A 25,839-nucleotide genomic window follows, 5' to 3' on the forward strand; every position below is an offset into this window, starting at 1 on the left:
TAACAGCTGCAGACCTTGTAAAATGTGTGCCACTCATAGTTAAAATCTGAAATCTTACATGGCACATAAACATGTTCTACATTATTCTTAGACTGGCTTATCCAATTTTTGACACGTTTTGAAACGCAATGTTTCAGAGCTGAATAAACCGACAATGGCAGATTTATTGCGACTTATGACGCATGCACAGTCTCCCTGGCACCAGACACTGTGACGGTAGAGGTATGAGGTTCAACCAACTGACTGCCACATTCCTCCATCTTTATTTCAGTCAGTGAAATGGAATCGGCTTTGTCAGGAGTGAGTGCATGATGTTGCATGGCAGTCATCAACACTGGATTTGTATTACGGCTGACAGCCAATTTCTCAGGTCAGACAGGTCACATAACCAAAGCTACACATCTTCATGGCATACCACACATCAGCCAGGTCACACACAGTACATGCCCAGTCCCCAGTGTTACAGGACAGTGGATACTCTAGCCCAAAAGAAGAATGCGATGTACTATGAACAGGCTGAGTAAACAGATGGGCCTGAGGTTTGAAGCTCTCTCAGAGCTAAGATAGTCGTAAGTTACTGCTAATGTGTGGCACTAACGACCATCTTAACAGTAAGAGTGCTTCGAAAAGCTAGGTCCTGGAGTCGACTGGCCCAAAATGTTCTTCACATCATTTTTAGACCTTTTTATTGTTAGCATATACAAGCAGAACTTGCATGAGCTGAACTGACAAAATGTCACTCAACAAGTAGCTAAGACAAGTGTCGAAAAAATGAGGTCATTAGCTCAAAAGCCTTTGGCTAACTTTAATAGTTGTTTTTGCCCCTTGTCATCATGGTTGATTAAACTGCCAGTCCATATATATAACATTTAGGAATGAATGTCAAGGGGCCACTGTTAATCTGATGTCAAAATACTTATGAGACAGTAAAATAGTTCATAGAACTCACTACTCACAAGTTGCAAGACGGTGGTTTGATGGTGGTTTTGCACACATAAATTATTCAATTGTTGGTAACAAAACTGCAGACATCTTGCATCCTGAGGTACTGTTACAGTAGTAGTGTATTCAGGTACCCTACTGACATCATGGAGAACACCAAACTGAGAACAAAGAACTCCTACTGAGGGAGTGAATGAAACCTACATTCATGAACACATGACTGATGTGTATGGGAAGGATGCCCCTCAATATTCCACTGTGGCAAAATGGGTGGCTGAGTATAAGCATTAGTCTGTCGTACAGACCCTGAAGCAAATATATCCAACAAAGCCCACGCAAGTCTAGAAAATGTGGCAAGTCTAGATTTCCTCAGCTTCTGAAAATGAAGAAAGTCTCAGGGCTCCTTTTCATTATATATTTTTTATTTTACTATGAACTTTTTTCAGTAAAATATGTTCATTTCAGAGACTAGTTGTTAGTCTATATAAGCATGGACGTACGTTGCTTCAAGGTGATCAACGATCAGGTTTGACCTACAGTTGTTCTCACTTACAATTCCATCGCAAAAGTTGATTGGAGTGTGAGTTGTGTTTTATGCTGCTTGTATCAATATTCCAGAAATGGGCTTCACACATTGCACCCATGTTAAAAATTGAACTTGGGCCTTTGGCGAGAAGGGCAAGCATGTTAACCACTGGGCTACCCCACCGCCCCTTGATAGGTGATTACAGGGTGACAAAATAGCTTCTGAATGTAGCAATTCCTTGGCAAATCCAGACAACTTTCATGCACGTCTTGTAGCTCGAGATGAAATGTGGATCACCACTGGCACCCTGATACCAAACAAGAGTCAAAGCAGTGGAAGCACAAGACTTCCTGCACAAAGAAGTTCAAACCTCAACCCTCTGGCAAGATAATGTCCACAGTTTTGGGTGGGGAATTCCAAGGGACTTTTGATGAGTGATTACAAACCACCTCAACGGACAAATAAAGGTGCCTCCAGAACTGTCTTAATGAAGAAACTGAGAAACGCAATCAAAGAAAAGTGCCTCTTATTTGTATATGGAGTTCTATTAACCTTTAGACCATTCCATTTAATGGGTCCCATAAGGAAGAAACTTAAAGGATGTTTAACTTTGAACACTGAAATCTATCATTAATAGTTGATGTTCAACATGTTCAATGCCCATTTCTGACATACAATTATCAAATAACTGACTTTTTGAAAATAATCCTCCTATGTGCAGATATTAAGACGCTGACAGTGAAGCTGACAGAAATCAGCTCCTACCTATGTCATCTCGACTTGCTAATCAATCACGGTGAATGTACTTGTGAACCAGTAACCTATGTATTACCATCATATCCAGGTCATGCACAATGTATTCACGGAGAAAATGCAAGGACGTGTATCAGCTGCAACAAATGCTTCTAACATAAAGAAGTTTCAGCTGCGAAACTTCTACAGAATGTCTCTGCATCCTTCCAGTAGGTGTCCAACAGGAAGCACTAGAATATACTGGTACAGACATCTGGTCATGCACGGCTCCCATACCTGGACGTTTATCTCAAAGTGAACGAATGAGGAAACAAACCCACTGTCTTGTCAATACTGAATGCCGGTGTGCACAACAGGAAAACCCATTTCGGATGATTACATAGTTTGTGGGTTAGCTTGTGGGTCGTCGACAAATGAAGCTGAATTATCCTTGCAGTCAAGAAAGTGTTGAAGAAATCCCACTCAAGTTTACCGGTTCACATGTTTACTGATATATCAATCTCCTTTCCCATGATCAATAGTGTAAATGGTCAAAGATGACTCATTCTTTATTTACAACTCTGGAAATCTCTCCCGTCACGTTTAACATGTTGACCATTCTGAAGTTTTCATGACAATAAGTGAGGCGCTGCCATCATGATTGACTTACTGAGATAGTTCGTAACAGACCGTTCTCATCTAATGATGATGTTACATTAATATATTCATTGTACACAAACCACAAAACATGTGACTGTAGAACAATGCGAGTATACAGTGATGTCACCTCTCCTTTAGTGTACAGATAGTTCAACACAGTTCAAGCACTGACTTCAATAATTCAATAGGATGAATCTTCAAACAATGAGTGAAAATGGACGCTTTTAGCATTCCAGCGACTTCACCAGAAATGGGCTTCACACATTGTTTTCATGAGTTGATACCAACGAGGATGAATCTTCAAACAATGAGGACCAAACATGGTATGAACATCATTGTAAACTGTCAAGAGGACTGACTGTATATCCCTGTCTATAATGACCCTAACTACAATGCACCTGAAATAACCCCCCTGTAGAAACCTTCAAATACATCAGCTTTCAAGATGATTTTCAACCTGAAGAGAATGTAATTCTTTAATTTGCAACTATGAAGCACTGGAATATTTGGGAGTACTTTGCCCATTGTTATGCTTTAAATGCTAACCTATAACCTGCTCAATGATCGGAAACATCTAAGTTTGTAAAATTTCATTTGGTTACAGGTCAATGATAATATTTTGCAGTTTATTTCATCACAATTACATCATATGATTACATATTCACATAAGCGAATAATGAGTGAGTCAGTGAGTGAGTTTAGTTTTACGCTGCACTCAGAAATATTACAGCTATATGGCGGTGGTCTGTAAATAATCGAGTCTGGACAAGACAATCCATTGATCAACAGCATGAGCATCGATCTGCGCAAATGTAAACCGATGACATGTGTCAACAAGTCAGCCAACCTGACCACCCGATCCCGTTAGTCGCCTCTTACGACAAGCATGGGTTACTGAAGGCCAATATTCTAACCTGGACCTTCACGGGACAAGCGAATAATGAATACCAGTGACAAACCACTTCCTGATTGGATCCTATTGGAGTCTTATTGACGGAATTAACTTGATGGCATTAGCATGGCTGAAGATTATTTGGCTAACTGGAATAGGGCAGAACACAATGTAATAATGCCCCATTACTAATAATAGACATTTCCACCTGATAGGCTAAATGTATGTTAGACTTTTTGACCCTGCAACATTGCAGAACATTTAGTACATGTTATGTAGAATTTCATGAACATTTAGTACATGTTATGTAGAATTTCATGAACATTTAGTACATGTTATGTAGAAATTCATGAACATTTTTCGGAGGTCAGGCGAAAATACACAAGATCAGATATACTAGTGAGAATGTGAAGTCAGGGGTAGAAATAACTTTAAAATTGCTATTGTACTCTGGTACAGTGGCACATGTAAAATCACTTGCCCTGATAATATTTCCACTATACCGGCCGATTTTCTTGTTGATCTTTTAAATAAACAACATAATTAACATTGGAAAGTCAACTGGACACCGGTACAACGTGATATACAAATTAGCTTGCCCGACACAGAAACAACACTGGACTCGGACGTCGGGCAATGGGTTATTTCCACCCCTGGAACTACATGAAAATACTGCTTTACCCATGAAAGTGACATGTCATTAGCTACTGGGTTTGGATAACAACAACAAGCAGATAATATTTATGCAAACCGAAAATAGCTTTTCTTATTTTAGGATATTTTCTGAATGAACTTTAAATATTCCACGACCTAGGTGGAGAATGAAGCCGTTGTACTTGCCATACTGAGCGAGCGAGCGAGTGGACTTCAGTTTTATGCCACAAAAGGAGCTTCCAGAAAAGGGCTTCACACAGTGTACCCATCTTGGGAATCAAACCCAGGTCTTAAGCATGACGAGTGAATGCTTTAACCACTAGGCTACCCCACCACCCCGTTTTGGCTTGAAAATTGAATCATGCATGTACAGAAGGTGTTATATCACTCTCAAAAATTTCATTTATGATTTAAAAACATACAGAACTTTCAATGTATTGCCACCTATATACACCATATCAATTAATGAACACTTAAACCAGTAGTAATGTTACGAAGTACTGTTGTGTAAGTTTACCTTGCGTGGAATTAACCTCCATATTGTCAACAAGGAAATTCTTCTCTCACGTTCTGTCACAGCAATATCACCAAACCCTCAGTGTGGAGAAGAAGCATCACTAGAGATTCTCAAAGTGGTCCATTTCTCATGAAAGTCGCTTCACCTTGTCTAGCTACTATGTAGTTATCAGTTATCAATCAGTGTTGCAAGGTTACGATGTGAATGAACAAGGATTCAAGTATTCGTTTCTATATGTCCATCTGTATAAAACCATTTGCGTTGGGAGAAAATCACAGTTGACTATTCTTTAATGCAACCTTGAAATATTCTCAGTGGAATAAAAGACATCTTTTATATTTCTTCAAATTGGAAAATTTATCAGATTATAATTGGGACATCCACTTCAAGCAGCTGATGAGCATAAATATGCAGGTCAACACACTGCAAGAAACCATTAAGTTCAAGCCAATAGATTGTTAACTTAGAATATACTGTAATATGTTGACATCTGTACCGAGGGCCAGTAATTAATGCTACAGCTTGCAATGTTTCTATTGCAGATCTTTTTGAAAGAAAATACGACACTACACTGCTTATTAATTGCATAGAAGTGTAATGGCAGACAATACTCCACGTTGTCTGACTCTAAAGAAGTGTACAGCAGACGACATTCCACAAACAGCTGACTTTCAGAGTACTGCAAGAGCACTGCTTGCCAACTGTATAGAACTGCAGCAGCAGACACCTCTTCACAGTTAGAGACTGTATGGAAATTCTATTGCAGATGTCACTCCAAACTTTTACGACAGACCAAAAAATTCCACTTCATTCTATGTGGACAGAACTGCTACCGAATCAGCCGATACACTTCACTGACTGCTGATGTGTAGAGGGCTGCACACGACACACTAAACGAACTGTCGTGGCAGATGTTGCTGATCAAGCCAATACGGTGACACACATCAAACAATCCTGTTAATCTCTGCATCATAACACAAAGCAGACAGTTGTGTGTTTGTTTTTTGAAAAATAGTGGTGACATTTAGATTGAGCAATGACTTATTCATGACAACTGCTTGAAAAGTAGTATCCACATTTTCATGGCACAAAATCCTCCAGGAAAAATACCACAAAACATCACGCAGCTGCTACACGTCACACTCCATATAATAAGTTCAAAACTCAAAGGAATCTGAAAATTTTAACTCTTCCCTCCAGTACACTATCCCGTGAATCCAGTGTTTGCTTAAGCAAATGTCAACACAGGTGTAGGTATCGTACTGCTGCAACCATATGTTCGTTCAGGGCAGACGTGGAGAAACTGGTCACAGCTAGATATGATCCTACACAAGTGTGTCAACCTGCCCCTCAAGCTAAAGTGACACGCAAGTCATAAACTCAGGCTTTTCCCCACCCCTGCCAAAGAAGATGGTCTCCTGAAGCTGATCCATGGCTGCACTGACACACTCTGTCACAATCAGATGGTTAGCACAGTAGTGTCACAGTGTGGTCACGATACCATAAACAAAACCATAAACAGAAGAATGACATGCCTGATTAGGTAGTGGCATTTCTTCAATGTGAAAGCAGCTGTCAACTGGGGCTTTCAACTAGTAAATTGTCTTGGACAGTGACTGGTAATCCACAATTGCAAACTACACTAAACACTGTTTATAAATTGAGTTCTTTGCCGCTTTTTCCTGCAATATCATGGCAGGAGACACCAGAAATGGGCTTCACATATTGTACCCATGTGGGGAATCGAACCTGGGTCTTTGGCGTGACAAGCGGACACTTTAACCACTTGGCTACCCCACCACCCCTTATAAAAAGACCATGCTTCGTTTATTGAAAGGTCAGTTTTGTGTGTGTAGTTGTGGGTTTGTGTGTGGTCATCCAAGCCACTTGCTTTATATTCTATTCCAAATGCAGCTACAACAGACTAAAATTGGTGGCCCCTTTAAGGTTGCCATAACCATTGTCTGCTAAATTTGTTTCCATGATGTGTCTTGGCTGTGGTGGAGTGATTGTACTTGCAGAGTGAGTGAGTTTGGTTTTATGCTGTTTTTTGCAATATTCCAGCAATATCACGGCGCGGGACCAGAAATGGGCTTCACATATTGTACCCATGTGGGTAATTGTCAATTTGTTGCGCCCCACACAGATTATGAATATTGGGAGGCATAGTGACTCTGTCCATGTTTTGGGGAATCAGTCTAACTTTGTGAGTTTGGAATAGATTTTGACCATAAAATAATTCCATTACTTATTCTAACTAAAGCAAGGGCTGTTAAAGCATATCTGTGATATTGTCCTCGGATAAAATGTTATGTAGAGCATGGTTATTGTATTTAAAAGTTTTATGGATTCAAGTTTCAAATATTGTGTCAGCTGTGGGAAAGTTTAACAAAAGTGTTCAGTTAGATAGACAGGAGCTAGGTGTCACATAAAAACCTGCTTCTGCCACTGTTAGCCATGTTCCAACAATACCGTAGTGCCGGCACACCAAGGTTTTCAAGGTGTTCAGAGCTACCAATGACTACTTCAGCCGCAAGGCACCTTTTACAGTTGATAAAGTGTTATCTGACCTAAACAATGGTGATTACAACAAAAATGTATAATTGATCTGACTGATATTTGTTTCCAGGTTTACAGAGTGAGTGAGTTTGGTTTTATGCTGTTTTTTGCAATATTCCAGCAATATCACGGCGCGGGACCAGAAATGGGCTTCACATATTGTACCCATGTGGGTAATTGAACAAGGGAATTCAGCATGACTAGCGGATGTTTTAATCCTTAGGCTACCCTACCTCCCCTTGTTTTGGTAAGCCAAACATTCATGTAAGTCCACTGAAGAGCAAGGACTAGTGATAAAATATCTATTGTTCACAAACCACTTGTATAAATATCACTGGTGAGTAAGTGAGTACAGTTTGTTTTTAGCAATATTCCAGCAATATCACGGCGGGGAGACCAGAAATGCGCTTCACACATTGTACCTATGTGGGGAATCGAACCCAGGCCTTCAGTGTGACAAGCGAACACTTTAACCACTGGGCTACCAGATTAATTAACTACAAGTGACAAATGTGGGTTCAAGCCTACTTTGAACAGTTGTCCAGTAACAATTATGGGTCAACTTGTGGGTGGAAAACCTTGAAGTGATATAGGTCTCCCATACATAATTCTTTTGTGAAATTCAGGAGTAAATTGTCGAGGACTCTTTGTAAAATGTGAAACATCTGTTCATCAGAAAGCTGATTTCGACACTGGCAAATTGATCTGAGCATTTACTTAACAGAGATATTGGCCTGTATTATGTCCTTGACAGGAAACATGTCTTCATATCGAACTGTTGTACAGATACATAAAACATGACCACAGAGATATGTCCAGCTATTTCAATGTAATAACGACGTTTACAGAGATGGGTCTGAAGCCTCAGTTACACCACCACATGTTCCCACTAGATATGTAAAATGGCAACAAAGCTGTGACACTGATCGTAGGCGTACTGGTCCCATTATCATACAATTCCTTCATTAATTCAGTTTGTTATTCACGATCACTGGAATCAAACATGTACAAACATTTTTCTAAAGTGTTTTTTACTTGGAACTCATCTCTTATTCAAAGTGATCATTTCTGTGAAGCATTGCTTCTTGGCTCTACCAAACATATCTTTCAACCTAAGCAATCATGTTTGTATTTTAATTCCTTTACATTAAACAAAGCATTCCTGAATAAATATTCATATTCCGTGAAACATATATTCACCTCAGAGTGTATTCATTGCAGCCTTTGTGTATACATGAAGACTTATCGTTATTCACTTACTACTAATGACATGGAGGGAGGGAGATTGTCTGACTCAACCCAAATCGGCAGATACTGACATAAACTGACTGAATATGGTTTTACGCCGCATTTAGCAACATTCCAGCAATATCACAGCGGGGGACACCAGAAATGGGCTTCAAACATTGTACCCATGTGGGGAATCGAACCCGGGCCTTCGGCGTGACTAGCGAACACTTTAACCACTAGACTACCCCACCACCCAAACTACTGATATAAACAGCTAATGCCACCCAACAGTTGCAGGTGATGCGAAATGGGATTTAACGTTGTACTTAAGAATACTTTGCTCACATTATACTGACTCCGAGCCGACTAGTACTTGTTTTACCCATTAATGCCGAACAACCAGGCAGGGAACCATATTTTAACATCTTTTGGTATGATGCAGCCGGGGATCGAACCCGCGCCCTTCTGCTCTTGCTCTCCGGGTGGACGCTCTAACCACTACACTACGGAGGGGGGTTACTAACTGCTGCACTTTGGTCAAGTGAGCAGTCCTGACAGTATCAATCGACAAATACATAGCTCCTACATATCCGAATAAAACATATATAGTGTGTGAGTTTTATGCCACACTCAGCAATATTCCAGCTATATGACAGCGGTCTATAAGTAATCGAATCTGGACCAGACAATCCCGTGATCAACAGCATAAGCATCGATCTGCACAAGTGGGAACCGATGACATGTGTCAACAAAGTTGGCGAGCCTGACCACCCAATCATGTTAGTCGCCTCTTATGACAAGCATGGGTTACTGAAGGCCAATTCTAACCCGGACCATCACGGGTCAATAAACCATATAACCATATATATGGAAATAGAACTTTTTCAGTACTCATAAATATTTCATATGTATATGGAGTTCAAATGATTGAGGCTTCTAATACTTACCAGTTTAATAAGGAAATTTCAATAAAATAAACATGTAAAACCTACTCCTTTGACAAGTTGGCTGATACTCTTTATGGTTTAGATGCTATCATCAGAATCCACAGGAAGTTTCAAGCATCCACAACAAAATGGCACCTCCATATTTATCTGCCTTTGGAAAATTTCTTTTGGGGCTTCAGAAATCAGACGTGCTTCCCTAACTCGCATTAAATATGTAGATGTGTTAATACCGACAGTTCACCTTCTCTGATGATGTCTCCTGACCTTTATGCTGAGAGTTAGTGAGTATGGTTTTACACAGCTTTTAGCAATATTCCAGCAATATCACGACAGAGGGCAGTAGAAATGGGCTTCACACATTGTACCCATGTGGGGAATCAAACCCGGATATTCGGCGTGACGAGTGAAGGCTTTAACCACTAGGCAATCCTACCTCTCCTTATGCACAGAGGTATTGGTTTTAAATAATGTTTTGGCATTGAAAAGGACTGAGTTATTAAGTTATCAGACTTACCAAGACAATACGGACAATGTAAATGTTAAATGAGACTAACAGCTGTCACGTTCCTGGAAAAACATATTATGAACAAGTCTACAAAACCCCATCACATCACATGACATTGCAACAGATGGGAATTAAATCCTTTCACCTTGGGTCACTTGACATCCTTGATTATCCAGCTTATCCAATCTCCCTTTTATCTTGATCAAGAGTATTACCACAATCACCACCAAACCCTCATTTAAAAAGTGACATCAACACCTCCATCATTCCTAGCACAGAAATGCTTGTGTTCTTGACATATTTGCATGGTTAGAATAGTTACACTGCTACTGGCATCGGGATCTAAACAAAGCTTTGGCAGGGAACAAGTCCAGGCTATTTAAGATAACAGAATCACCTGAAAAGTGAGGATGCCATCAGGTGACAGCATTCTAATGATGTGTCAAAGACGAAGTCCTTACATTCACACAAACCTACATCAGTAAGTGAGTGAGTGGGAGTGGATGAGTGAGTGGGAGTGGATGAGTGAGTGGGGGTGAGTTTGTGAGTGAGGGAGTGAGTGGGAGTGGATGAGTGAGTGGGGGTGGGGTGAGAGTGAGTGAGTGGTGAGTGAGTGAGGGTGTGAGTGAGTGGTATGGGTTTATGCCGCTTTTAGCAATATTCCAGCAATATCACTACGGGGACACCAGAAATGGGCTTCACACATTGTACTCATGTTGGGAATCAAACCCAGGTATTCGGCTGACGAGTGGACACTTTAACCACTAGACTACCCCATCGCCCCAAAAACCCTACATCAAGCACCACTGGTAAGTAATGCAGTATTGAATTTCGAACACACTTACCTACTATCATTACAGTGTGATGTTATGCAAGCCACCAAATCACAGCCAGACTAACTGTGTCGTACATGTACAAGAAATGTACAGCTGGGGACATTCTAAACAAGGATCCCTAAGAGACACTGACACTCAGCGTTCAGCCTTAAAACAGTCAAAATACGTTTCAGTAATCGGTGATCTGCCTCAGGCAGTAAGATTAGTGAGTCATTAAAAGTGTAAAAGCTCCTGAAGGTTTCAACACAACAGGTAGTCAACTTTTCCAGAGAATTCTCAACATTTCATGAAACCATCTGATCACACACATTCTTTGAATGTCTTTCACGTCATACAAATCATGAAATGAGATTTGTATTTCTGTCACTAGATATTTTATCTGAAGAAACATTACATTTCTGGAAATAGGACAGACTGACAGTGACTCACTCACCGCTGACAGAAACTCATTCCTGCAGCAACAAATCTACAGCAGGTTTCTGTACATACTAACTTCTTACAGTCCTCATCATGCTCATTTTGATGACATCTAGGTAAGGTGTAAAGCAAAGGAATTGAGGAGAGTGCATTTTGTGATTCCCTGTTAAAAAAACCCCATCTATCACAGAATTTTTTTCCTGAAATGTCCTGTAAACACTAAGGGAGACAACTCTAGATTATAGTTTTCTTGGCAATGATTCAAGTCGGCATCAAAGAGTCTGCTACCTGAAACTTAACAATGGCTTTTGTTTGTGATGACAGTTTTCTGAATATTCACATTTTATACATGATCAAGCATTATGCGTCATATGTACCCCTTCTTTTTCAAAGGTGTCAGAATGAAACATGAATGAAACATGAATCAGAAGAAGATGAGGCTCCAATTATTTGAAGCGTTTTCAGGTCACTTAAAACTTCAAAACTAACTATATCTGATCATATAAGACAAGTACACTGATGGCAACTTCTTATTTATGGTATATCACCTGAAGAAGGGGCAAGGAAGTGGCCCAGAAACGTTGTGTTATGCAATAAATAAGAACTTGCCATCCATATACTTGTCTTATATATTCACCAACTTCTAAATGCCTCTCAAGAATCTAATTATATCTGATCATGTGGATAAAATATACATGCATCAGATTCACTGGTTGTCAAGCCATTTAAAGCGAACATATTACACTATCTACCCAGACAGCATATTAAGCAGGAAGAACATTTCCTTCTTTAGCCACCTGAACTTATTTCATTCAACGGCATATCACACCACAAATATGCACCTATCACTGTCCAATGGTTTCAGTGCAGGTCATGGCAAGTGAACCAGCAGAAGGGCATTAAGTGTGATTCATGGAAGTCATCCTTGTCTCTTATTCACACAAGATTCACTGTTCAACTGATGGGTTGGCCTGAAAAAGGAAACCTATTTATGAAGGCTATCATAGTGTCCCTTGGCCTAATAATGAGGGTTGAAAAATGTATCTCCTAAGCCACTGACAGTTTTGTCAACGTTTTGCAACAGCTATTTGCACTAAACGTTTGAATACCACTCTATTAAATGACACATATTTTCATTGTACATATACTCAATTCTCTGTCGTATTATCACTGATCAGAAATTCAGTACGGCTGGTACATGAAATGTGTAGGTAATATATTAAAACGTGCACAATTGGCTGCCCATACATATGGGGATTTTTGACAATATGCAAATATTTAGCAGGTATATAACAGGTGAGAAACAATGTTCTAGAAATTGTAAAATAAACACTCACAAACAAATTACGTCAATCATCACCCACTTACTATGATACAATGTTCAAATATGGTTTAAAAACACAGGAAATCCCTGAAACCTTATGTTTTCTTACCTATAAGGGTTTGTTGGTGTGTTTTGTGTAAAACTAGTGTATGGATAAATGGTTTATATTTTTGTCAAATTTCTACAATGACTGTATTTTAATCATGATAAATTAAGGATTGACATAAAAATTGAATTTTCAACATTTTTAATAGAAAACTTTAGGGTTTTTCACCGAAGCTATGCTTGTATAAGCACATATTCCAGGGGACTTTCCAGCTTCAATTTTTCATCCGATAAATCAAAAACACACTCACATTCATACAGAATTTCAATATCTATAATGACACTGTTACGTGTTGCAAATATCAATTTAACATTTTACGAACCTGCAGTGTCTACATGCAGTTTACCTTCACAATGATCAGATTATTTTAATATTCATGACAAAGCTCATATTTAGTTTAATCATATTCATTGACCAAGCTATTTATGTTTCCTTGCTGAAAAATGGCTTTTTCAAGGTGAGGTTTTACATTTTGTGCTGCATGCATGAGAATATTTATAGTGCTCATATGCCGCGCATAAATATCCCACTCAGCATGCATGTGTATGTGTGGCTGCTGCTATGAGTATTAGCCCAGACTTAATTTTAGCTGGTTTTATAGTGCTAGCCATGAGATACCATGAATAAACCAAACGCAAGTCAAGTGAAGCATGAATATTTCTTGCCCCACTCAGACACTGTGAAAATACTCTTGGCAAGGGGTACAGTGATATTGTTGATGTTCAGAGCTTTGAGCGATGCCCGCCATTATACTGACTAAGAAATCTTTTTATAATAATTTTCTGATGGCGCCAAAAATGAAAATATAAAAGAAAAAGGCACGGGCATGTTATCACATGTCACAAATGGAAAAAATCGCCATAGTTTTGCTTCTTTTCGTGGTTTATCTGGGCGTTATAAATGTAAGCTTGCATTTTCATTCAAAAATACATTTATTTAAGTTGTAGTTGTATTATTTGAATAATATACTCCTCACAAAAATAAGCAACAAGTATTTTTCAGTGTAATATCTTTATCAATTTCGATGGCCGACATGTTACTGAAAGGTAAATATTCAAAGTCCTTGTTGTACCCATTAATGCATGGGATCGAACCCACTTCATTTTAATGGGTGATAACCTTCGAAGAATGAGTTGTTAGCGATGTTGTTTAGCTTTCTGGACGGATGCTCTAATCACTACACCATGGAGGAGGTCACTGCTTTTTCAAATTCTCATCCAAACAAATCAATAATGTCAATATTTTTTTTCTCTTTACGTCAATAAATATCTGCATATTTTTGTATGGTGATTCATGTGTACTTTAACATTAAATTACACATGCATGACTTTTACAATTATAATCTGTGCCTTTGTGAAAATAGGCGTGCCTATACCTTTTGATGATCCAATTAAGCTTAACCCATCACAACAATTGTCATTTCAACTTGTTTACAGAGGTACAGATAAGCTGCGTATCTGCGTAAATTACGCAAATATTTATGTGAAAACTCAATTCCTATTAAGTCTATTGCGTTCAAGTACGCTTAAATTTTTGTAAATACTCAATAAATGTGATCTTACATGCGTACAAACAAAAATGTCAAAACTTAGCTTGCGTCCCGGGGGATAGGTGAGGTGAGGTGAAATTGGGTTTAACGTCGTGCTTGAGAATATTTCACTCATATGACGACGTGCATGCGTGTGTATGTGTATGTGTGGCTGCTTGTACTAGCCCAGACTTAAGCTGATTTTACCCGGGGGATAGATAAAATAACTGAGTTATATTGAGAGGTTCTATTTCAGGACATGAACTTGACAACTTGCAGTCTTTCTTATCGTTCCTCATATTACAGATTAAATATAAATAAACACTAACATTTAAGCTTGTTATATTTTCAAAATAATGGAAAATGGCAAAATACCCAATTGAGTTTAAGTGTGGTGAGTACAATCTATTTGGTTACTCAAAGGAAAGTTAGGATACCCAATTGAGATGAACACAAGCGAGTACATAACTCAATGACCCAAACAGTTATCTGTAGATCTGTGTTTAATAAACCTGTAAACATCATGTAAACCTGTTACGTAAGAGCTGGATTTCTAAATTAAGTGAGTGAGTTTAGTTTTATGCCACACTCAATATTCCAGCTATATGGCGGCGGTCTGAAAATATTCAAGTCTGGACCAGACAATCCAGTGATCAACAGCATGAGCATCGATCAGCGCAATTGGGAACCGATGACACGTGTTCACCAAGTCAGCGAGCCTGACCACCCGATCCTGTTAGTTGCCTCTTACGACAAGCATGGGCTACTGAAGATGAATATTCTAACCTTGACCTTCACGGGTCTGGATTTCTAAAACACTGCAAGAATAGTTTGGAGTCAATATGTTGTAGACTCATGAACAAAACCACAAACCATGTTATCATCCAAACAGGATTTGCTGTTATGCGCACCAGCATCCAAAATGACCATGCACATGTTGAGTGGTGAGATTTTAGTCATGCCTCCAGGGCATATTGAAAATATTTCATCCGTGCCATTTCTATACTGACTGTGCCATGGCACCCAAAGTAAGCACTATTTCGATGCAATGCAATGAATGCTATATGCAAAGCGCAGTTACACCTTGGATAATGTATTTTGTAATGTGTATACAAGTACAATTGTACTTACCATGTTCAGATACAAATACTCTTCATGCAACATTGCTGCACAAATGCAAATTATTTAATTTCCGTTAGGAAACCGGTCTTAATGCATTTGACCCTATTGTGAATGTACAATCTTAATGTTTGGTAATGGCTATTGCACAACCAGTAACACAAACAAATTTAGTGAACTTTTAGTATTTTCACCCAGTTGGCTTTAGTTCCTTAACCATGAGAACATCCCATTAAATATAACACAACCGTTCAGCTCCTGAGTTGATAAGGATACGAGTTTAATAAAAACCCAGAGAGAATTCACAATCTCTTCCCCCCCCCCCCTAACTTGAATCACCGTGTTAATATGTATATATAGAAAGACATTCATTGGTGGAGCTATATAGAACATATACGGTAAGTGCAGCTAGGAATAATTTGAAAAAAGGACAATAGTGAGACAGCTAGATAGGGTTATCTATTGACAAAGAAACTGTATTGCAATAAACATTTTTTCATGAGTTTGTATACAAGAAATGACATAAACAGTGACCTTCAACGTACACATAACTGGGAAACCAGGTATTGTAAGTATTACAAGTGTTTCACAGTAACACTAACAGATTGTACATGCAGATCTTATTTTTTACACACTGAGGCACAGATTGTACATGCAGATCCTATTTTCTACACACTGAGGCGCAACCAATATAATTTGTGGTTCAGCAGTAATCTCACAATAAGGGAAGGCTTGCTGTAAGAGGCGACTAACAGGATTGGGTGGTGAGGCTCGCTGACATAGTTGACACATGTCATGGTATTAACATTCCATCGATTGATGCTCATGTTGTAGATCACAGGATTGTCTGGTCCAGAACCGATTATTTACAGACCGCCACCATATACATGATATAGCTGGATTTTACGCCGAGTGTGCCATAAAACTAAACCCATACTCACTTGTAAGGGTAGGATTCTGTATTTTTTAACATTTAATAGTATGTAAAACTAAGTGCTCGATGTCACCTTAAACATGTCGAAATCATGTGATGTTCTATTTCATGATGTGTCCTGTATCTTCTGGGCAGATATATTTACAAAACAAATATTCCCATGTTCACATTCACAGGTAAAGGTCTTCATTTGTATTGTGTCTTGAAGCTTTAAAGTAATAGAACAACCCTTTATTTCATGTTTTGATAGCCATGCCTTTATTAATTAAATTTCCGAAAAGAAAGAATTTGATTCACTTTTCATTTGTGCTGGATAGAATGTTCCTTTTGGACTTCATTTGCATCTACTGGCCCAGAATTGCGTCCAACATTACTACCATTAGTTCCACCATCACTGTCATCAAGTACACTCAATATCTTTTAGGGTACAATCAATTCTTTATTTTTGTTTCAGTTGTCTACTTCTGTCTGAGAATGGATAAGTATTTCTCCACGATTTTCATAAAGAACAGCAGTCAATGCATGTCATAGCTTCTTAAGTATAATAATTTAGCATAACCTAATTCTTGCATCACTGCACAGAGTTATCAAAATGTTGGGGATTAGAACCCGGGTCTTCGGCGTGACGAGCCAACGCTTTAACCACTAGGCTACCCCACCGCCCCCAGACAACAAGGACAGTTACACGCGTTTACCTGCACCTCACATAGCAATACATTGAAAAATCCTGCAGCATGTTTTGTTTGAAAAGCATACTGCAACATAGTGATAATACAGTGTAGCCCCACTGCAAGATGGTTCTATAAACTTCTTTGCCCAATTGCCATGCATATGAATTCAGTGTTATACCTGCCACTAACTGAACTTGTGCATTCTGACATAAATGTCCTATTTGAATTAGTTATGTGGCAGTTGACAAGCAGTTAAATCACAGTTCACTACCATTCTGACATCCTATAAGCATGATGCAACTAGCAATCGTTTCTTCCAAATGCTGAGTTTACAGTTTTTATTATAATACTGTTTGCAACAACCATGTTTATTGTAGTGCTTGCCCACAACAGAAGAGAATGTGTTAAACAAGCATTTTGTAGTATATCACATTGTGGAGAAACTGACCATCCAATATTGACACCATGGTGAACAACCTTGTGAAAGCACTGATAGCGTTTTGTTCAATGCATCTATTGCGATATGGGTCTTGGGTCCCAGTGATGGTTCCGGTGAAACCCCTTATCTAACTGGCATGCTGGTCTGCTTGTATCAAGGACTCAGCTGTTAGACAAACCTTCAGTTTCAGTAAGACAAAGTTATGACTAGATGATTTAATGAACTGCTTTGATAAAGTAAACATGTCATCACCTCCATTAAAATATATTGTGCAAACACTTCAAATTAGGGTCATTAAGCCATCTATTGTAACACCATAACCATCCAAGCAACATGTCAGCACAATTAGTGTCAGTTAAATTAGGAAGCTTCAAGGAAATGTGCCAACAAGATTAGTGCCAGTTGAAATAGGATTAACAGGATTAAGTACTCCCCCTGTCTGGTCATTTAAGTTGTTCTTGTAGGACACACCCCATTCTGCATTTCATTGGTTATTATAGGGAACATCCAGTTTGTATCATTGAACAAATCATAATCTTTTCACTGTTTCAATTTTAGATAAATAGTCATCAACTCCATTTGTTCATCAGTAGGGTTTAGACTCCCAACACAGGTCAGCTCTAGCCCTCAGCCCAGAGGGTTGTACCAACTCTCTGTGGCCACCCAACCCCATCCCAAGTGGTTATAATTAATAACGAATTTTTGTATGAATTATTATTCCATGATACATCATTTGCCATATGCAGTTATCATGGTTATGTGTCATCAGCCTGGAAACAATCAAACATGGTGCAGACAATCTAGCAATTGATTTTGTAATATATATATCATGAAACAAGACACTTAGTCTGACAACCTGATCGACAAGGTAAATAAGAGTTTAAGGCCGCTTACAACAACATTCCACCAATCCCATGGCTGGGGATACAAAAAATTGGCTCCACACATTGTACCCAGACATGGAATTGAACCTGGTTCTTCAGCATGAGCGAAAACTTCAACCACTAGGCTACTGATCCAGCTGGGGACTGTACTTGGGACCATACTGGGGATACCCCTGTCAGTTCAGAAACAATGTGTTCAGTGTTCGGCTTTATAGTGTTATACAGGGTTTTACCATGACTTAGAAAGTGCTGGACCAGGGGACCCCCATCCACTCATTTTACAGGTCCTTGTTGGTAATAAGTGGGTCCTGTAATTACTAGTGTAAAGTACTGAAATGGTGTTGTGTACTGTACGTTTAGATAATGACTTTACAGCCTGGACAGTGTGGACCATGTGGACAGTTGTCATGCCTGATGGGTGAAATACTACTACTCTTGATATAGGTGATTACTGATGTGATATACGTATGCTTTTGCATCTCTCCAGACTCAGTATTAGGGTTTTTCTACGTCCATTCTCTAACTCAGTGCATACTGAACGCACATTTGTGCGTCTCGTAAAATCCTGGTTATAGAAAGGGATTTCCTTGTTTGCATTAAAATTAGTTATATATATTATGTGAGAAAGTGTTTAATGGACTGTCAGCAGTTTATTATATTTTAAATCAAAATCAAATATCAGTTAAATTTAGCTTGCATGATTCAATAGAATTATTTCAATTATTCAAACAGCTATACACTTGCATTCATGGGGTTTGCCAAATGTATTTTTATGCACACGTTATTTTAATCCAGCAAAACTTTGACCCTTTTACTCATACAAAACATCCTGTATCCTGCTAGAAAACAATATCCCCAAATTACTGAATAATATCATACCAGTACAGTGTTAACGAACACCTACACTTACTTTAGATAAGTCATATCACATATAGCGAGCTCAATATAAAAAGATCAATAGCAGTCCCCAATCAATATGTATTCCTTGTAGAGCATCAGCTGTGCTCTCTAATGATAGCCGACAGAGGAATATGTCACAACAAACTGCAATCGAGTCCAATTTGGGTTAGCCTCAGATGGGTTTTGTTTATATGTCAGTGTAGAAACTATGGACGTCAAAACATGCTGGAATCCTCAAGCAATGCCAGTGGCACTGCCACCAGTAATACAATGTACTGTCAGTGTTATAGATATCATGTATGTTAAACAATGACGAAACAAACATGTCAATATCTGTTACATCAGCACTTTCCATAGCTGTTGTTAGTAAGTGGAGCACCTGTACGTGCTTGGGATTGTTATCATTGCTGTAATATTATATTACCTTTTATGATCCCACATAACTCGATTATGCCCAATGTCATCCAGATATGCAAACACATGCAAGCACAGACAGGACAACGGACAGACTTGCATCCCTAAGCATCAGGCCACTGTTTCTGTCTTATCACATTTCCTGTGAATATCTGTCTCAGACGGGGAATTCTGTTGTGAAGATGACATCAGCCTCAACCTTTCAATTTCATTAGTATACAAAATGTTGCCTTTTTAATAAGCATTGGCTCATATCCATCACAACATCAAAGATCATGATTAAACTTGACCGGACAAAACAAATTGTCAACAGTTTAACACAGATGGTCTGTGAATGATACTTCAAGCCAATCAGCAAGAGTCCATCTATAAGAGTCGTGGTTCATGTAATAAGCAACTACCAACACCAGCGAGCTTAATCAGAAGCCAGGGCACAAATAATAACATCTGTGTCAAGAAACAAGTTCTAGCAGTGGTTGGATGCTAGTTTTGGATACAGACTGATAACTTTGTTCACACTTGCCGATATCATACACAAAGTACCAACCCATTTATACTTCACATTTAACGTAACATTTCACATAAAGCATTGAGAACATGCCACAATTAGGCCAAATAAATGTTGTGGTTCCGATTACACCTCTTTAAAATTTAGGGTAGATAGGATTTTTTGTTTACATTTTTTTCAGAAGTAAAGTACAAACTAATAACACATTTATCAATGTGTAATTGTTTATTCAATCAAGCTTGCAACCATCATGTTGACTTTCTCTATGAGAATGACCGGTGTCCGTCGGTGCCGGGGGAAAAAACAAGGGTATCTAAAAAGCTTATTTTAGTCATACCGCTTCAGAACCACATCAGGTTTTTTAGGCCTTATGCAAGCTCAACAAGGTGGTTGATTAAAAACAGCTAATGTTAGTCAGGCAACATGAAGCATTTGTTTGTGGTTCAACTCAACAGAATGCACCATATGAAAGGAGACAGTAAGCATCTAAGTCGAGTCCATACAATCCAGTGACAGTTCATGATGTCAGGGAATAACAAACTATCAACTAAGTCACAAAGTCTGACCACTCAATAGGGCCCGTAGTTAGGTCATGGAAACACCCGAGTACTTTCTGTGACAAACAACATTTTATACATTTTCGAAAGGTCTAATGGTTGTCAGTTGACAGTAAGGAACCGATAATCCTTGCAGGAATAACAAATTTCCCATCTAACCATCCCAAAATTATCCAACTATTATAACTCAACAGCTGTGACAGCCAAGCATGGTTACGCACTTGGTCCGGTCTAGTCAAGTCGTATTTGGCGGTTGCGCAATATGGAACCAGAACTGGCGCTTGAATATACGCTTGTCACCAGAAATCTTGTTCCGGAAGTAAGCTGGGCCCCGTCTCGTATATCACAAGTTGCCGCACGCAAAGGGAGCTGGGAACTAGCTTAGAACCGTAAGTAGTGCCTCACAAGATACAGGCCCTATATTTGAAAATATGTGAGGTTAGCACATGAACAATTTTCCTGAGAATAAGATGTTTTTTTGCAATTCCAAAATTAAGAAAACTGCTATATGGCACGTGAAATGAAAATCACCTGAACTACACATTAAATTAGATCAACTTTTATCAGAAAAATCTTGATTTAAGGGAGAACATTGATCCAGCAGTCAGGCATACTAACTTGGTTGATTGTGTACTGTTACTGTGTGACATATAGACAGGGTCCAATGTCAATATGTCACCACATAGACCAGGTGCTACCAAGTGAATTAATCAGGCTGCACTATAACATCAACAATCTTACTGGTGTCCATGACAGTAGATGACTCCTTATCAGGAGACTGAAGGGACATTCGTGACCATCTTCACTTAACTGCTCACAATACAGTGCATCTGGAGGAAGTTTCTTACAGATGTAAGCTTAACAACAGACATTTTAATCCATAAGTTACTCTTTTCCGCTTGACCGTAGTCGGCAAAATCAACTTGTCCAGCATCACATGTGATGTATTACGCAGTTAACCACAAATGTTCAATGAAAAGTCACAAGACTGAGTGTACACTGAGTGTGGTCTAGTAATTGATTCACGAGCGTGAAAGCAAACTTGTTTACATTTTTACTTCCGGTAACTAATTACACACAATAGAAAAAGACATCTGACATGGGAAGTTTATACCAATGAGCTGCTGTCATTAGTGTAAAGATTTTGTGGTAGAGTTACCTACACTATAGTCTTTTTGCAGTGAAAACTTACCAATGAATTTCTCTTTAAACAAAAAAGTAAATCGAATCGCTATTATTGACTTGTATTACAAGGGAGTATGCACATTAAATGAAACACCAAGAACAAGTAGGGTTGGTTGAAGTTAACGCTCCTGCTCCTGCATTTGTTTCACTGTTCCATTTGCTGCGCTTACCCCCTTGTAATAAAAATCAATAACAGCAATTTGAATCTAAGATCATTTGTATAACAACTTTTATCCTATGTTGAATAAAATTCTGATATTAAAATGTTCAATTGGCAAGGTTAAATTATGAGGACTCGCAATCTTCATTTCACTTTATTTGATTTACTTTTTTTGTTTTAAGTGAAATTCATTGGTACGATTTTACTGCAAACAGACTGTAGCAATATTTCACCTGCACAGGCACAGCCTGGATATACTGAAATCGAATGCCCGAGATATATATTGGATAGACATTTAATCACTGGTTCATGTGGTCTGTGCAAGACTTAATTATTTACAAGTATAGTAAAATAACAAATAGCAGGAGTTATCTCCCTTCGATTATGATCCCTGTGCCACAAATGTCTGCCTACACCACTTCAGGCTTTCCTCAAATGACAAACTTAGATGTGAGATTTAAAATGTAGTCCAAAGCAGAATTAAAAACAGATTATTCGCTTACAAAAATATTTTCAAAGTGATTGATACCACTTGAAAAGAATACACACATGCAAAACCATATGTTAACTTTAGATGGGCAAATTGAAACTATCACCTGTATCATAGTTGATCAACTGAAACCATGCTTAATATGTATGAAATGTGTGCACCCTTTAGCTTGAGTTTGAAGGCAAAAACCAGAAATATCTCTGTTGGCCACAAACTTACAAATATTTTCCATATGGTCACAAGTCGTTTAACCAAATAAATGTATATGAAAACAGGCATATGGGTGGTTTTGTGTCCTATGACAGAAACATTCATTGAACAGTTTGACACCAAAATGTCAAGGTATATATTCCACACTTTCTCATATTACTGTCAAAATGTTGTGAAGTATATCAGAAATAATATTCATATCAAAATGGAGTTCATAAAGATGTACATTTCACAGCCATAAAATCTGTCTGCACAATTTGTCAAATGTATTGTGAACATGGTGAAACTGTGCTACAAATACATTAACTCGCCTCACATTACCCCCAATGTATTAGAGGAGAATGTGTCAATATGTTTTCCCATGTGACAATCACTCCACGTGGCCCACAGGCATTATCAGCCAGGTAGGTCAAAGGCACCAGCTGATAACACATACCTGACTAACCTACAACCAAAATTCACCTACCACATGACAATATCTGCATTAAATATTTCAATCCACACAGAAGTAAACGTGTTGATAAGGCATGTGAAATACAATACCATTTAATATTACACCAAACAATCAAGAAAACGATTCTACGATACTAAACCGGACACATCTTCGCTGAAATAGCAGCGAATGAATACTTCATAATGAGCGAACGATCCATAATTTACCTTTAAAGTAAATCTCACCTGGTTTATGTATCGGTACATGCGATGGTTTGGCCTTCCCTTTAGTCCATGGATTTGTTTTCGGGGGTGGGGCTTCCACATAATTCTTGTTGTCACCCTTTTTCGTGTTAGATTTCGAGTCTTTGGGTACACTTGGCGATGCACTAGAAGCGTCTCCCGAGGCGTTAGTTTCGCTCAATGCGTTTGAATCTGCATTTGCAGCACGTGGGGACTCCTTTGGAGTTTCATCCGAGGTGTTAATGTTCGGCTTTGAGACCTCAGAAGTGTTCTGTATGGAACAATCTGTTTGATTTGTCGGAGCCGAGCTCACGGCCGTCGCCATGTTTGTTCCACCAGATGTTGATTTCCAAGTTAGGAAGGAGTGTAGACTCGGTGTCGAGTCTTGCTTAATCTCAGCTGCCACTGACAACCGACAAACCCGTCGGGCTCATGTATAACCAGGTGAAAATATCAACAATCAGTAGTTTATGGTAACAATTCTCAATTTTGAGACGAAAAATTCAAGTTTCACAACACCAAAACACGACAGCCAGTCTCTTTGAAAAGAAACTAGTTATTACTCAACTTGACAAAACGACAATAGTCTTTAGAGATAAAAAACATATCAACAAATAATAAAATGTCCTTAACACAATATAAAAGGTCTTGTCTTCACACACCAAACTCCTCGGAAAAGTGTTCTCTTACGTTTCGGGTTGTTTTCAAAAACAGCGTATGGACGGGACACGTTGGCTTAATTTCGCCTCTCCAGTGTTTAATTTCTCTTCGCTTTCAAAATCTTTAGGTGAGTCTGTTCACGTACTATTTCCCAACCGATGAATTATCAGTGAGCACTATTCGAAAGTGCAACCTGCAAGGCTAACATGGCTAGAGAAACACTAAATTCCTCCATGAGCACATGTCGCCATAAGCACAAGAAGGAACTGCGCATGCGCGACAACACGGAATTATTGTGCCCTGACCTCAACAGGACTACTCAACAGAGCTCTCAAGACAGTTGTATAATATAGATCAAACGGCTTTTAAGAACACCGGCCTACTATGTACAGTTAGGCTAAGGTCTGGTGAAGGCAGCATGTCCAGATACAGAGAATATATAGTACTATAAGATCAAATTGTTATCGAGAGACATTTAGAACTTACAGTACCAAGGAAGGATAAAATATATGGACTAATAAATTCTTTATTAAAATTAGGATCGAAGTGTCACATCACAGTGTTAGAACCAACATCAAAGCGTCGCTACTAATTGTAATAAAGACGTTGTTCATCAATATATCTTAATCTCCCTGAGGTCAAACACATCAGCTTTTAAAACAGATATATCTCAAAGATATTGGATGTATTTTTATTTTAGAATAAAATCGTGTATACACGTGTTTATAGCTGGGACAGTTTTAAAGAACACTATTATATCCAACGTATTAATGTTGTCGTCAAATAATATTTTGTTACTGTTTTCCGAATCTCCAAATCGGTAGATTTGTCAACCAAAATATCAAACGTGTATGTTTACATGTTATATAATTTGAGAAGAAACTAGGTACTGTTTAGACTTGTACAAGCAGTAACTATTAGTTTGTATCATATTTTCTAAATTACATGTATATACATAATAAAAACAAGTTACTATTTTCTTATCTAGACTTGCTTATTATAAGAGTAACCAATATCACCATCAAAAGTAGAAGTGGCAGTTGTAGAAGGGGGAATATCGGACCGCATGATAAAAATAGCCATTATCATCATCATCGTCATCGGCAGGTTGGTTGCTTGCTTGGTTTGTTGATTAACGCCACACTCAGCAATATTCTAGGCAGTCAGTAAATAATCGAGTCTGGGCCAGACAATCCAGTGTTCAACATCATGAGCATCAATCTATGCAACTGGGAACCGATGACATGACAGACATGTGTCAATCAAGTCAGCAAGCCTGACCACCCGATCCCGTTAGTTGCATCTTACAATCGACAAGCATGGGTTACTGAAGACCATTTCTAGGAGGAGGTGGAGGAGGAGTATCCCCCCATTCAACCAGATGAAATAAATCTATCTTAGATTTAGTAAAATTGAAATGACACTTTGCACTCGCAACAATTGTTTTGTTTATCATCAACTACTCAGCAATAACTCCAAGAGCAGGTACAAAGATTACCAGTCTAAGTAAATTTAGCCTCAGTATTATTCGTTACCCTACTATACAGTAGAGGAGTGTAACGAATAGTACTGAGACTAAGTTTACTTAGACTGAAAGATTACACTCCAAGCTAACGAACAAATGAGTAGTGATAATGCTGTTGCTGCTGCAGATGATG

At 38.6% G+C, this 25,839-nt stretch overlaps 1 protein-coding gene across 1 annotated transcript in view; it reads right to left on the minus strand.

Annotated features, from left to right (window-relative positions):
* LOC124284406 (la-related protein 1B-like) overlaps window positions 1-24,441 on the minus strand; it is a 49,597-nt gene extending 25,156 nt beyond the window's left edge. Inside the window, 1 exon segment of the mRNA XM_046720494.1 lies at window positions 23,525-24,441. Within this exon segment, the coding sequence (XP_046576450.1) occupies window positions 23,525-23,846 (322 nt within the window). The 5' untranslated portion in view covers window positions 23,847-24,441.
* Between the last annotated feature and the right edge of the window lie 1,398 nt (window positions 24,442-25,839).

Source organism: Haliotis rubra, unplaced genomic scaffold (assembly GCF_003918875.1).
Source record: "Haliotis rubra isolate DU_JTF1 unplaced genomic scaffold, ASM391887v1 Scf336, whole genome shotgun sequence".
In the NCBI taxonomy this organism is placed as follows: domain Eukaryota; kingdom Metazoa; phylum Mollusca; class Gastropoda; order Lepetellida; family Haliotidae; genus Haliotis; species Haliotis rubra.